This window comes from Rhineura floridana, chromosome 4 (genome assembly GCF_030035675.1).
Source record: "Rhineura floridana isolate rRhiFlo1 chromosome 4, rRhiFlo1.hap2, whole genome shotgun sequence".
Lineage (NCBI taxonomy): Eukaryota > Metazoa > Chordata > Lepidosauria > Squamata > Rhineuridae > Rhineura > Rhineura floridana.
This window is the reverse complement of record NC_084483.1, coordinates 58,372,836-58,387,462: the sequence shown is the minus strand read 5'-3', so window position 1 is coordinate 58,387,462 and position 14,627 is coordinate 58,372,836. Positions and strand designations below refer to the sequence as shown.

The 14,627-nt window shown below is 40.3% G+C and overlaps 1 protein-coding gene across 3 annotated transcripts in view; it reads left to right on the top strand.

Annotated features, from left to right (window-relative positions):
* Positions 1–14,627, top strand: part of COL9A1 (collagen type IX alpha 1 chain) — a 200,263-nt gene that overhangs the window by 91,126 nt on the left and 94,510 nt on the right. For 2 of the 3 annotated variants that reach the window (XM_061623089.1, XM_061623088.1), the window contains 8 exons: positions 1,301–1,354; positions 1,590–1,625; positions 8,727–8,750; positions 8,961–9,014; positions 12,046–12,099; positions 13,474–13,506; positions 13,599–13,655; positions 14,065–14,118. In XM_061623089.1, the coding sequence (XP_061479073.1) occupies positions 1,301–1,354; positions 1,590–1,625; positions 8,727–8,750; positions 8,961–9,014; positions 12,046–12,099; positions 13,474–13,506; positions 13,599–13,655; positions 14,065–14,118 (366 nt within the window). The remainder of the gene's footprint in view (positions 1–1,300; positions 1,355–1,589; positions 1,626–8,726; positions 8,751–8,960; positions 9,015–12,045; positions 12,100–13,473; positions 13,507–13,598; positions 13,656–14,064; positions 14,119–14,627) is intronic. The other variant, XM_061623087.1, reaches the window with a different exon arrangement.

The following is a 14,627-nucleotide window of genomic DNA, read 5'->3' as shown; positions in this document are numbered from 1 at the left end:
CAACAAATATACTGTTTCTTGAGCATGACTGCTCCTGTTTACTGAATGGGTGCCTTTCTATACTTTTAAAAAATGTGAACAAATTTTAAATTAAAATAAGTGAATCTTTTAGTGATGGTTCTTTATTCTTTCTTTATTTCAGTTGTAACACTTAATTACTAATGTTTCTAAGCAGTTTCTTCAGGTCACAATATTCAAACCACTTATTCCAGAGTAATTAAAATGAAATAAATGGGACAGTTCTAGTATAGATGATTGGCAAGTTATCCAGATCTAAGCAGAGCTTGGAAAAGTTACTTTTTTGAACTACAACTTCTATCAGCCCAATCCAGTGGCCATGCTGGCTAGGACTGATGGGAATTGTGGTTTTAAAAAAGTAACTTTTCCAAGCTCTGGATCTAAGAATAGCACTTTTTGAGCCTTTCATTTATTGCTGTGAATTCTAAATAATGATTGAAGCTGCTGTCCAACATAGAATTATGCCTGCTTATGCCCATTGATTTCATTTGGTTCAAGCATGCTTAAACTGGTGTTGGATTTTGGCCTGGTCTGTGGTAAAGAGATGCAACATAAAATTGCAGACCTTGGACAACTGCAAGTTTCATAGCACAGTCCTATGGAATCACTAAGAAGTCTCAGTGTGTTCAGTGGGGTTTACTCCCTAAGTAAGAATGTTTAGGATTGCAGCCTCAGGCTCAGACTAGTTGGAATCTGGATAGTATAGTTATTTTACAGCTTTTCAGGGATGTTTTTCACACCACTTTTCAGGGTTAGATCCAAAAGTGTCTTTCCTCTAATGAGGATGGAATCCTTCCATTGACGGAAGGGAACTTTTGGATCTAATTGTAATACGTACATTCTCTCTCTCTCTCTCTCTCTCTCCCTCCCTCCCTCCCTCCCCCCTTCCAACAACTGCCCCAGAAAAAAATGGGAGGGTACAGAAGGGGCAAAATACATTTCTAGGTGGACAAAATATACTAGGTGAAGGGGCAAGCTCCTTGTTTGGAAGGGGGCTTTCCCCACTTTTGGTGCCACCCCGAGAATGAGCATGTGTGCATGTGCAGATAGACACACATACATAAGAAGTTGCTTGCCGAGTGAAGTGAAGCTACTATACTAGCTTCCTAGCAGGTAGGTTTACTGTTGCTTACGAGGAAGGAGAAAGGCAAGGCAGCAGTGTGGCACATATGCTATATACTCAGCTGATGATCTGATAGTTTTAGCTTTTTATACACAGTTCCTTCTAGTGAACAAAAATGTGATTATTATTGTCCTAAAAGTATATACCTTTTTCCACAAGGGATTGACAGGTCCCGATGGATCACCAGGCCCAGCCGGTCCAAAAGGACAAAAGGTAAGACTAAAACCTGTTAATAAGTTTTCTTTCAGTTTGTCAACTTCAAGGCTTTTTAACACCATCATAAGTATCTAAAGATACTTACTAGCTGTTATTCAGTTTTAATATTAGGGAATCTAATACTGACTAAAATCCCCCATTGTGTTTTCCATCTGCAAGATGAAAAGTTTATTCTTTTGTTCACTGCCTCCATGTGTTCTGATCATTCAAAATAATATAATTTTTTTTGCAGGGTGAACCTGGGTTGCCTGGAGGCCGTGGACTTCCTGTATGTAATAGATTTTTGTATAGTATCTATTTAAAAATCAATGCTATGGATTGTTTGTGGGTGGGTTTTTTTGCCAGAATAGTAAAACAAAGAGGGGGTGGGGAGAGAGAGAGAATGAACCCTCTACTTTCATAATCCCTGAGGGAGTTTCCAGTAAGGCTAAAATAACAGGAGAGTGTAAAAAGTAGGACTCGTATCTTGAAATCAGTACAGACCAGGTTTAATTTCTCACAGTCTTCATAGCCTTTACAAGTCAACCTTCAGAAACTGGCCTTTAAAACTGAGTCTGTAGAATTTAACGGTAAAAAGTTATTGTTTATGCTGATATTATAGAAGATCTTCTGATGGGGGTGCAAAGTGCCTTGCACAGGTTTCTGCAGCAGTTTTTTTTTTTTATGGAGGCCCTTCTAGCTTCAGCCTCTCATGCTCATAAAAAGCTGCTCCTGAAGGTTGTTGGGAATGGATCCTCCAGAAAGGAATTCACATCAGCATGAAGGGCTATACTTGGAAAGGAAAATGGGCAGCCATTCTCCTTTTTACTCTCACATAGAGCACTTTGGATTCCTGTCTCTTTATTACTTATGTTTACAGTTATATTACTGGCAAGGTAAGGCTCAGTATGAGCATCCATGCAGTCATAGAATAATGGAGTTGGAATGGGCCTATAAGGCCATTGAGTCCAACCTGCTGCTCAATGCAGGAAACCAAATTAAGGCATATCTGACAGGTGCTTTTTGAATGCCTCCAGTGTTGAAGAGCTTATCACCCCCCTGTGTAATTGGTTCCATTGTCGTACTGCTCTAACAGGTACAAACATTTTCCTGATGTTCAGCCGAAATCTGGCTTGCTGTAACTTGAGCCCATTATTCCATGTCCTGCACTCTGGGATGATCAAGAAGAGATCCTGGCCCTCTTCTGTGTGACAACCTTTCAAGTACTTGAAGAGTGCTATCATATCTCCCCTCAGTTTTCCCTTCTCAAGACTAAATATGCCCAGTTCTTTCAGTCTGTCCTCATAGGTCCTTGTTTCCAGTCCCCTGATCATCCTTGCTGCCCTCCTCTGAACCTGTTCCAGTTTGCATCCTTCTTAAAGTGCTGTGTCCAGAACTAGCGTAGTTAAGGTGTTAGATTAGCAGTGGGGATACCCCAAATTCAAATCCTCATTCAGCCATTAGCCTTACCTACATCACAAGGTTGTGTGGTGAGGATAAAACTGGGGACTTTATAAACTTTAGTTCCTTGGATGAAAAGCAGGATAGAAATATCATCATCATAAGGTCCATCTGTAAATACGGTCTGATAATAGCTTATTATGAGGAACTGAATAAATGTGGCTTTGGTGGAGAGTTAAAAGCTCACCCTTTATATTCTCCCCATTCCCACAAACAAACTTTCAAATCATAGTCCAGTCTATTCAGGAGGGATAGGGATGGGTAACAGCATTTATCAAAAAACATTAATTGTAAAACAAGCACTAACTTTTAAAATATAGAAATATATAAAAACTATTAAAAGAGCCATGAAAATATTTCTGGGTTATGAACTCCTGTGTAAACAGGCACTTGTTAAATTGCAAAGCAATAAAGAGAGGGCCTTCCTGTGAGCTCTTGTGTGATCCAATGGGAGTTTTCCGCCTAATTCAAATCGCAGTGTGTCTTTCATTTTCTTTGGGATTGTGGCGAAGGGAAGGACAGAAGTCCCCTCCCTGCATGGCACAGTCCTGATCCTGCCAGCTATTGACATACGAAAAAAGTATGCAAAATAGAACATTGAACATCATATTTAGTTTGGTCCTCATTTACTACAGCTCAGCCCCAAACCCTATTAACTTTATATGACTTTTGTTTTATCTGTCCTATTTATGTTCATTACATACATAGCAGATCACCCCACCCCGATTTATTTATTATTAAAATATTTATGCCCTACCTTTCTGTTTAAAAATGTTCAAGGTGGCACAGAACAAATATTAAAACAATAAAAAATAACAAGAGAATGAAATCTTTTGAATAAGACAAGCACAGAAATAGTTACCATTACGAGAACATTCATTTCTTTGCTCAAAAGTGTTCAAGATGGTATTGCAACATTCCTTATGGATCTTTGTTTTGTTTTTTAAATTAAATGATATGTGAAGCTGAGGATAAATAGGAAGGCGTGCTGCTGAGAGAGAAATGTTAAAGATAGCAGTAACACTGGTACAAAATTGTTCATAATGAAAGCAAATTACTATAGTTTGAGAAAAGGCAAAATCAGAGGACTGACGAGAAGGTTCTTGCAGATGCTGGCTTTCTTGTGGAATGATTTTGCAGAACATGTGGTGAATGAATGCCCAGAATAACTTGCAATAGCTGCCATTTTGAACAACCTGAACAGAGAAAAGTCACTTTGAGTTTGATAACTGCGTTGCTCAGAGTATCAGAATAAAAAGAAAAACCAATGGAGATTAAATATAACTCTGAGGCATTTATAGCATGATAGAAGAGTCTAGGAATAATTGTACCATCAGCTGTTTAGTATAGAGCATGACTGCTCTAGAAGCACAGCATCCTGACCCATTGTATTGTGAGGGTAGCTCAAGCCAGCGTGGTTCATTATGCTTAGACAACAGGGTTCAGCATTGTCATAATGTTAATGTTTGTTAATTGCCATTAACAAATCGTTGCATAGTGACATTGTGTACAGCTGTTACACAAGGCAGAAAAAGCTGGAAGCAGAGCAGCAGGTGATGAGACTAGGGTCGACTCACTGATACGCTATTTTGATGTCAGCTTCCCCACCATGAAGCCGTATGTTTTGACACAAATCCCTGAATTATAGCATTATTCTGTTACAATGATATCAGAACTGACATGAGATGCAGCTGCGGAAATGGAACCCACCCAGCGTGCTGTCTTGGTGACTGATTTCTTTACATTGGGATTGAAACGAGTATGCTGCATAGCAACTTATATATAACACATATTGGCTGCAAGGTGCATTATGGTAATGGAACCAAAACTAAGGAAAATGTTTTATTTACCTTTAATTTTTTTTAAAAAGAGCAGGAAAGAATATAATGTACAGGGTAGGGCAATGCAGAGCAGAGCAATACTGTCTGTTAGCCCAGCAAAGTTAAATTTAAGGCCAAGGTACACGTGATATTACTCATGTCTTTTATTTATTTATTTATTTATTTATTTATTTATTATAGTATACCGCCCCATAGCCAAAGCTCTCTCGGTGGTTTACAGTAACTAAAAACAAATACAATTTAAAATACATCTTTTTAAAAAACAATTTAAAACACAATTTAAAAATTTAAAACAATATAAGGGGAAGCATGTTTCCATTCTGGATTGGAGCCCCATGCGAGTTTTCTGTGGAAGATTGCTCCCTAGCTGGCTGCTATTTGCAGGTTCTGTTTGTATTAAACAGCAATTTTGGGACAAAAATCAGACCACGGTTGGGGGAGTTTCAGCAGAAAATCAGCATGAGGCCTTGATTCTTATCAGGAGCATGTTCTGGATCAGGTCCCCATGACTACTTCTTCTCCAAAATAAAGGTGGCTAGATTAAACATACTCACTTAAACATGTCACTAGTTTGGTTGTAGCTGCGATTGACCCGGTAGTCAGACTGCTTTGTTTGTTTTTGCTTGGTCTACTTTGATTAGGCCTTAATTAAGAGTGGACCAGGATTTCATATATCTGGTAGAAGAGAGACGGTATTGTGGTTGATAAACATGCATTAAGTAGTAAGAGAAACAGGTTATGCACTTCTATTATATGCAGGTACACACATCATAGTGTCATTCTACACACTATGTAGAAAAAGGTGGTGATAAACTGATATAAAGATTTCTGGACTGTACCACATCAGGTGGAAAGGGATGTGCATGCCACCTTTTTTAACGTTTTCAGTGACCTAGTTCACACATAAATGGTAAGCCATGGTTTATGAACCATGGCTCAGCATTATGTGTGATCCCAACGTAGCAGCTTAACTATGATTTAATTACTGTAAACAAACCATTATCTGAAACCATGGTTTGTTGTTGACTTATACACCTTGGCTTGTTTTAACAGTGGCACAATTTTCAAGTAGATTAGGCTAAGATAAACTATGATTTAGCATGAAGAAGCAATCATGTGGGCTTCTAGAGATGAGATCACAGTCATTTTGCTCCTTCTCTGGTCTTTCTGGTGTTGTACTAAGCTAAACCATAATTTGACTTAGCATGCCTTCTGAAACCAGGCTCATGGTTTAGCTTTCCTAGACAAGCCACAAGCTGTAGACCATAGCACGAAACATGGTTACAACTCATGGATAGAGCTAAACCACAAGGGTGGGTTCAGATTACATGCTAAGCCAAATCATGGCTTACCTCAGTGCAACACAGCAGCAGGAAGACCAGAGGAGGAGCAAAGCAGCCACAAACTTCTCTCCACAAGCCTGCATGTTTGCTTGCTCATGCTAAGCCTTGGTTTGGCTTAGTGTTATGTGAATGAGGTCCATGGCTTGGTGTGAACTCAACACCATTCCTTACCCATGGTTTGATCGACCACCCCTCCCCCAAGACACTCACCCAACTACAGAGGTGCAACGCAACAGCAGCTGGAAAACAAAAGAAACTGTGGAGAGACAAGCCATGGTTTATTTGACCATCTGTGGAACAACTTGTGGTTAATTCATTTAAACTATGGCTTATTATTATGTGTGAAGCAGGCCAGTGTAGTAAACTAACATATCTGGGAGAAATGTTTTGCATAGCCTTTTTCTTGAAGTGCTTGTTTACTCTATGTAGAGTGTTTTTTAATGTGTGGGGAGCACTCACAAGCACAAGTGGAAGTGTTGTTTTCCACTAGCACAAATCCACAATTGGCTACAACCTATGATCTTAGGATCATAGGATGCTGCCTTATATTGAGTCCATTGGTTCATCTCGCTCAGTAGTGTCTACGCCAGTGGTTCAAACTGGGGGTCCTGACCTCCAGGGGGGCCAGGAAGTCATCCAAGGGTAGGGTTGCCAGGCTCAGGGCCTGAGAATGATTCTGTATCTTTAAGAGAAGAGAAAATTCGGCCAAGTGCAGGTTTTCTTGCAACACTTTAATAGGAAAAACCACAAGGTGTATTCTCCCTTCCCCCTGCACAACTTTTAAAGATACAGAAGACCTCTTGGAGGCTGGCCCTGGCAACCAGGAGTGAAGAACCAAGAGGCACATGTTACCAAATTCTTCCAAGCTACACAGAAAGTGGATTGGACTGTGAAAGACCAACCAAAATTGTGTTTGCATTTTGACAAATTTGTGGGGCAGTACAGAGGAGGTCAGGTCTCCTGCTCCCCTGGTGCATTCACTATAGCTGCCCAGTTTCCCTGCTTTTTAAAGTTTGATACAAGTATCTGTAGGCTATAGGTACGTTGTTAAACTGCAAGGTTTTTTTTGCCTATTAGTGAATTTATTATATATTTATTGGGCTTTAATTTTCTGCTAGGCAGATTTCTCTCTCTTCTGCCTCTGTTTCTCCGCCTGCATGCAAATTGTGGTGATGGCCAGAGTAGCAGCAGGAGGAGGAGCAACAATTAACATGTGGGGGTCACAAAAAATTTTGAGGTCACAGAGGGGATCCCAAAGGTTGGGAACCACTGGTCTACGCTGATTGGCAGCAGCTCTTTAAGATTTCCAACTGGGAACATTCCCAGCTCTACCTAAAGATGCCAGGGATTAAACCTGGGACCTTCTGCATGCAAGGCATATGCTCTACTACTGAGTTATGATCCTTCCTGCTCCTACATTCGAAAGTGGTGCAGTTCAGAATTCTACTCCTCAGTTCTACCACTACTACTTCTTCAGCACAGCGTGTTGACTGACTGTGATACAGGACATAGAAAACAACATAATCACACTTTATGTCAGCAGCATGGCCGATTATGTGACCCCAAACTGCAAAAGTTCCACTATGTGCAGTTGCCTGTTTATATAAGTATGTGTCCATATTATCCATGCCACTTATAGCCATGCATGGCAAATATTTAATTTCTGTTAAGTTCTCCCAGGAATGATTATTATTGGCCCAAATCACATGGGTAGCGAAGAAACTAACTGAGCAGAGAAGTGCTCATGTAGCTTGTAATCCCGGCAGTCACCTTGCTGCAAGTAGATCTTCTTCCAAATAATGACCAGGATCTAATGACCAGGATCCATAAACTACAAAACCAGTTCTATGCACTCAAGGTAGCCTTGGAGATGTATATTTCATACAGCAGCCTCACATTATTTACAGGCAAGCCATATTGGGAAGTGATGGGAGTTTCAAAAGCAGTTTGTAATATGGCAGTGGGGTGGTGGCAAGGGAGCAGGGAAAAGAGTCTGACATTTAAAGAAGAAATGTCAAAATATCCCACTAGATGTGCCTTTGGGCACACCTAATACACGTCTTTGAGTCCCACCCACTGTTTCCTGCAACTAGGCCAGGTATCCTTTCACCCTGTCTTGGGATTTGCTTGATTTTTTTTTAGGGGGGATTTCAGGCAACTCCCCAAATAGGGCAAAAGCTCTGCCTCCTACCTCTGCCCATCGCTGCTGTTGCCTACCATCACCCACTCCCATTCTTTGCAGGGGTAACGGGAGGCCAACCAGAGGGCAACTTTCCCAGGGCCATCTCCCTGCTGCCAGCAGAATGGTTTTATCGATTCCTTCACCCAGCTGTGTAGCTCTGCAAAGTGAACAGAACCTTACTTGTTCCCTTGAAAAATGTGCACTTTTGTTTCCTAGGATCATTATGGCGATAGCATTGAACTATAACTGTTAACTTGTACCTTTAAGGCTAGATTAATTTATAAAGAAAATTGGCTTGAACTGTTCTTTAAATAAAAGGTTATCTAAATAATGATTGCTTTATTACATACAAAGATCTGACACAAAGATAATAAGCTGAAACTGCTCAAAATAGCTATCTGTCTCAAATATCTAGAGACCTGAAAAACAATAGTTTTATCATTCCACAGACTGCAAAAAAAATCATCATAATATTTGTTCTCACTTTTAAATGTTCCTGTTGTCATGCAATGAAGTCTGAATATGAAGAAAAACTAATATGTACTATTTTTTTTTTCCTTCAGGGAAAAGGGATTCCCGGATCTCCTGTAAGTAGAATTTAATCAGCTATCAATAGCATGATAGATGTAAATGTTGCAATAAAATAAGATGTTTATCTTCATGCTACAAGTCTATTTGTAACATTTGTTTTACAATTTAGTTCTTTAGGTCACGTTGTTAAAAACCATTTATCCCTTGGATCAGCAGCTAACATATAAAGAGTTTAATCAAATCAAATAATATATTTTCAAATGCAGGGGCCTCCTGGTATAGCAGGACTTCCTGGAGAAGTGGGCAGAGCTGGGCCACCTGTGAGTACTTTACTGCATATTCCAATAAATCACTGATGTACATTTACATCTTCATGTGACTAATTTAATTTCCCATGCTGTTCACACATGTTTAAGATGGATATGTCTCAACAGCAGCTGGCACATTAATGCTAAACACATTTACCTAGAAATAAGGGCTGGAGCATATTAGAGTCATCATGCGGATGCTGCCAGTTTTGGTTTCCCTATGGCAAGTGATCCTTACTGCGGCCATCTTATATACAACTATTTGCTGTGTAGTCATAGGCTGCTGCCATTGCTGTTACTGTTCTTTTTTTCAAAGGCCTGGATACTAAGGTAAGTGAACTGAAGGAAGTTCAAGGAAGGGAATTTCTCATCCTGTTCTCCCCCCACCCTGGTGGAATGGAGCATGGCAGGCTGCTAGAGGAGGGGAGAACTATCCAAAATTGAGTAGGCCTCTGTCTGATTTCAGGCAATCCTCCCATTCCCTATCCATGCCCCATCCCACATTATTCAGGAGAGTCCTACAATTCTCCAGAGGCTTGGGGAACTTCCCTTCCCTGAATTTCCTTCTGTCTTCTTGTTTCCTTCTGTCTCCAAGTCTTTGTACCATAGTACAAAATAGAAAAAATTATTAAAGGACACAACATAATGTAAGGTGTGGAAAGAGATAACGTAAGAAGAGTCCGACAGAATCAGACTATAACCTGCCATGCTCTAACATTCTATTCCCACAATGGCCCACCAGATACTTATGGGAAGTCCATAAACAGGACATGAGAGCAATAGCACTCTGCCTAGTGCAGGGGTGGGGAACCTTTTTTGGCCAAACGGCCATATTCCCTTCTGGGCAACCTTCTGAGGGCCACATCCCAGTGGTGGGGCAGAGGTAAAAGTGGGCAGAGAAATGAATGTAAAATTTACCTTTGTACAGTAGACTAGTTTCTACACACACACACATGCACACCTCTATCCAGAGAAGCAGGAGGCATTGTCAGAATTCAAGGATACATTATAGCCAGGAAAAAATGCTTAGAGTGCAAAGCAGAGCCAGTATGGGGTGTTCCTGAGGACAGGGGGTATGCCCTGGAGAGAGTGCCAAGGGCCTTGAAGGCTACATTTGGCCCCCGGGCCTAAGGTTCCCATCCCTGCCCTAGTGAGTCCCAGCAACTGGTACTCAGTGATATACTGCCTCTTATATTAGAGGGTGCATAGCATCATGTCTAGTAGCTACCAAGAACCTTATTTATGAACGTTTTCTCCATCTCCTGTAATGCTAGAAACCCAATGAAACTAAATGGTGTGTACTTCACACAGAGCTTAGTTAAACTATGGATATTGCGATAGCCACTGACTTAGAAGGGGATTAGACAAATTCATAGAGGATAGATCTTTCTATAGCTATTAGACATGAAAACTATATGGAATGTCTGTGCTCAATAGCAGTGAGCCACTGAATATCAGTTGCTAGGGAGCATCAGTGGGAAAGGGTATTGTCTTCACATTTTGCTCATGGGCTTCTGATAGGTATCTGGTTGGTCACTGTGGGAATCCAGTTGTTGGGTTAGATTGTTCTTTGGTTTGATTCAACAGGATTCTTATGTTTTTATGCATATAGCATAATTTCATATGAAGTTCTTAATGATTCCTATAGCTGCCAATGCTGAAAATGGAAATGAACTGCCCTCAAGTCGATTCCGACTTATGGCAACCCTGTGAATAGGGTTTTCATGGTAAGCGGTATTCAGAGGGGGTTTACCATTGCCTTCCTCTGAGGCTGAGAGGCAGTGACTGGCCCAAGGTCACCCAGTGAGCTTCATGGCTATGTGGGGATTCGAACTCTGGTCTCCCAGGTCGTAGTCCAGCACCTTAACCACTATACCACACTGGCTCTCAGAGTTCCTTATAAATGGTGTGACATTTTATAGGGTTCTGGGCCACATAAAGTCGGGGCTTACATTACATTCTTTTGTTGTCAGTGTTGTTATTATGATAAGGCAGCACTGTAGCTGTAATAATGCAGCTCTCAGGGATGAAATGTGCATAATTGATACAATCCTAACATAGGGTCTGTGGCACCTCAGATCTCAGACCTCCATGAAGGCTCATTTGAATCATGACTAATCACAACAGAGCACCTATTTCATAGCCCAATCGTTTACATGGGTTGTGGCCTGCAGCACGACCATGTGGGTAAGCTCCACTGGATAAGTTGATTATGTGAATGGTTTCCCCCTTCCATTCAGGTGGGTCTAAGCACACCATCACAACTCTCCCAACTGTGAGTAGACAGTGTGGTTAAAATCCTCCCAAATAGTCTATTGCTGGTCACTCAAATGAATTTCCATGTGGGGATCTAGCTAGATGTTTGCTTTGCAAGTCTATGAAGTAGCTGTATGCATAATAGGAGCTTTAGTGACAGTAAATGAAATGTGACATATTTTTAGTTATTTTTCCCTTTAATGGCTGCTATCATACCCTCCGTGGCGCAGAGTGGTAAGCGGCGGTAACGCAGCTGAAGCTCTGCTCACGGCCGGAGTTCGATTCCAACAGAAGGAGGAAGTCAAATCTCGGGTAAAAGGGGTCGAGGTCCACTCAGCCTTCCATCCATCCGTGGTCGGTAAAATGAGTACCCAGCATATGCTGGGGGGTAAAGAAAGGCCGGGGAAGGAACTGGCAATCCCACCCCGTATATACGGTCTGCCTAGTAAACATCGCAAGATGTCACCCTAAGAGTCGGAAGCGACTCGCACTACAAGTGCGGGGACACCTTTACTTTTACCTTTATCATATCTAGCACTTGAATAATAAAGTTCCCTATTGTAGCATTATTTATATTTTATGGAAGAGATAAAAGAAACAAAGGATATCAATTATTCCTTTTATCATGTAGAGCTAATTTCATACTCTGTGCAATTAGAATTTTGGACTTAACCACAGTGTTACTGGTTTCCTCCATGGTTGCTTCATTCTTATTTATAAGAGGCCGGAACAGATAACAGTTTTGTTGCTCACTGATATGCACTAGTGACACCTCTAAACTATTTAGGGTGATCTTGGAAAGAGAGGCCCTCCTGGAGTACCTGGCCCCCCAGGCCCCCCGGTAAGTTTGCAAGATTAATTTCATTATCAATTTATTAAAATAAGTGATGTCTCAAAAATGTGTTTATCCAAATCTTTCAAAATGTCTTCCAAAATTTCAAAGTGTGGGGGGCTGTTTCTGTGATTTAGAAGGAAAATCAATTTGTTGTAACATTCCTTGTGGTATCAGTTGGCCTGTTACAGTACTAAATTTCCAAGCCTTTTGAGTAAATGAGTACCTGTACAAGATTCCTGTTTTCACATTTGTTATTTATGCTGGAAGCATCAGGCACACCTGGGATCTTGCACTGTTTCTGGTATGGCAGATTCCCAACGTGAACAGAGAAATACATTCCAGAGCCATTTAGAAGATTCCTAGAGTACGTGCTTATTTCATGTGGGGAGAGGTCTCAACTGTCTCAGCATTCTTTCAGGGCCCCCCCGTCCAAAAGTGCTGGTTTGTTCTCTGGCAGTATTGAAGGATACTATGCCCTCTGTAAAGATAACTTGGGGAAGATTTACAGGTTTGCTTGTAATCTCAATCGGGTAATGATCCATATGAAACCGATTCTTTTTAATAAGTTCACCTCATGCTTGGTTATCCATATTCATTGCAAGGCTAAAAAATAGGCTGAGCTCTTTTATAATGTCACATTCCAAATGCACATTCTTCCTTAAGAAGCAGTTGCAGACTGTCACTTCAGTGTGGGACTCACCTAATTTAAATACTGTGCATTTTGTCGTATAAATTACTGCTTGTGGAAAAAAATAAATCATCTGTGTATGTATGAGTGTCTGCCTAGTCATCAAGATAATGAGGTCCAAGCAAACAAAGTGCTGTACTAGTGTCTTAACATTCTGTCTTACTCTTCTTTGCATGTTGCTGTTGTTATATGCCTTCAAGCTGATTACTACTTATGGCGACCCTATAAATCAGCAACCTCCAATAGCATTTGTTATAAACCACCCTGTTCAGAGCTTGTAAGTTCAGGTCTGTGGCTTCCTTTATGGAATCAATCCATCTCTTCCTCTTTTTCTACTCCTTTCTGTTTTTCCCAGCATTATTGTCTTTTCTAGTGAATCATGTCTTCTCAATATATGTCCAAAGTATGATAACCCCAGTTTCATCATTTTAGCTGCTAGTGATAGTTCTGGTTTAATTTGTTCTAACACCCAGTTATTTGTCTTTTTCACAGTCCATGGTATCTGTAAAGCTCTCCTCCAACACAACATTTCAAATGAGTTGATATTCAACAAAAAATACAATTGGCTTTTGGGGGCAGGGGACCAATATGGATTTGTGAAAAAAGAAAGATACAGACTGGGTTGATTCTGCTGTTTGTTCATTATCCTGTTACATTATGCCATTTAAAAACTGTTATTAAATCTACTTTAGGGAATAGTTGGGCTTCGTGATGGAGATCCACTGGTAAGATATTTATCTTCTCCTGTGGAGCAAAAATAATGTGTTACTTTAAAATTTCTTATCCTCCTTAATTCAGTTTCTGGGTTCTTTTTCAGTGTCCTAATTCTTGTCCACCAGGCCGACCAGGACATGCTGGGCTAATGGGCATGAAGGTAAGAGAACTTGCATGCTTAAATATGTTGTAATTGTGGATGCATGTTGAATACATTGGGATGTATCCATCGTTGCATGAATGGAAGGCAGCATATACAACCAGTCTATCTTTTCCCCTTCTCCTTCTTTGAGACCCCAGTTCCCCCTGAACAGCCCATTCCAAGGAGTTGAGAGGACCTAATATAAACATCATGGTCTGTACCATATATGTCATATATGTAGTGGGAGGAAGGATCTTGTGGGAGCCTAGCACACATCAAAATTTTAAACGATGATGACTGCTTAAACCTGCTAACTGGACAGGTATCCTCATACAAAATTTGTTAACTAGCCACCTTAGCATCATAAAATGGTGCAATACAGGTAAACTTACAAATCATGCCTTTGCGTTTTGCTCTTATGTTTTAGGGTCACAAAGGAGTAAAAGGAGAGGCTGGTGAACCAGGAAAACAAGGCTATAAGGTAAAGGAAATAGAATTTTATGTGGATTAAAATTATTTGGAAAGCCAATGATTGAAAGAGGAATAATGTTTAATTTTGATATGTCTTTTAAAAAAGGAACAATTCCCCCACTATTCCCATAGCACTCATTACCTAGTTGCTGCCATCCCTTTGAATCATAGTTATTTTTCTGTTTTAATCCCAAACAGCTTTGCTTAAAAATAAAGTCTGCTTCAAATAAGTTTCTACATGGACATCACTTCTGTGTAAAAGATAATTTTGTGTATATTGCACATACGCCATGAGTTGCAAATACAAAAGGGTGATATGTATACATTGATAAATAGTGCATGATAACTCTTACAAGCTAAAGCCACAGTCCTAATTCCACTTACCTGGGTGTAGGGATGGGGGAGAAATTTAATTCAGTTTGCATTTAAAGCTAAATCTATCAATGTCCCTTTGCAAAATGATATGAGAACTAAAACTCAGCCATCCTTTGAAATATGCACTTATCAGAATTTTGCAAT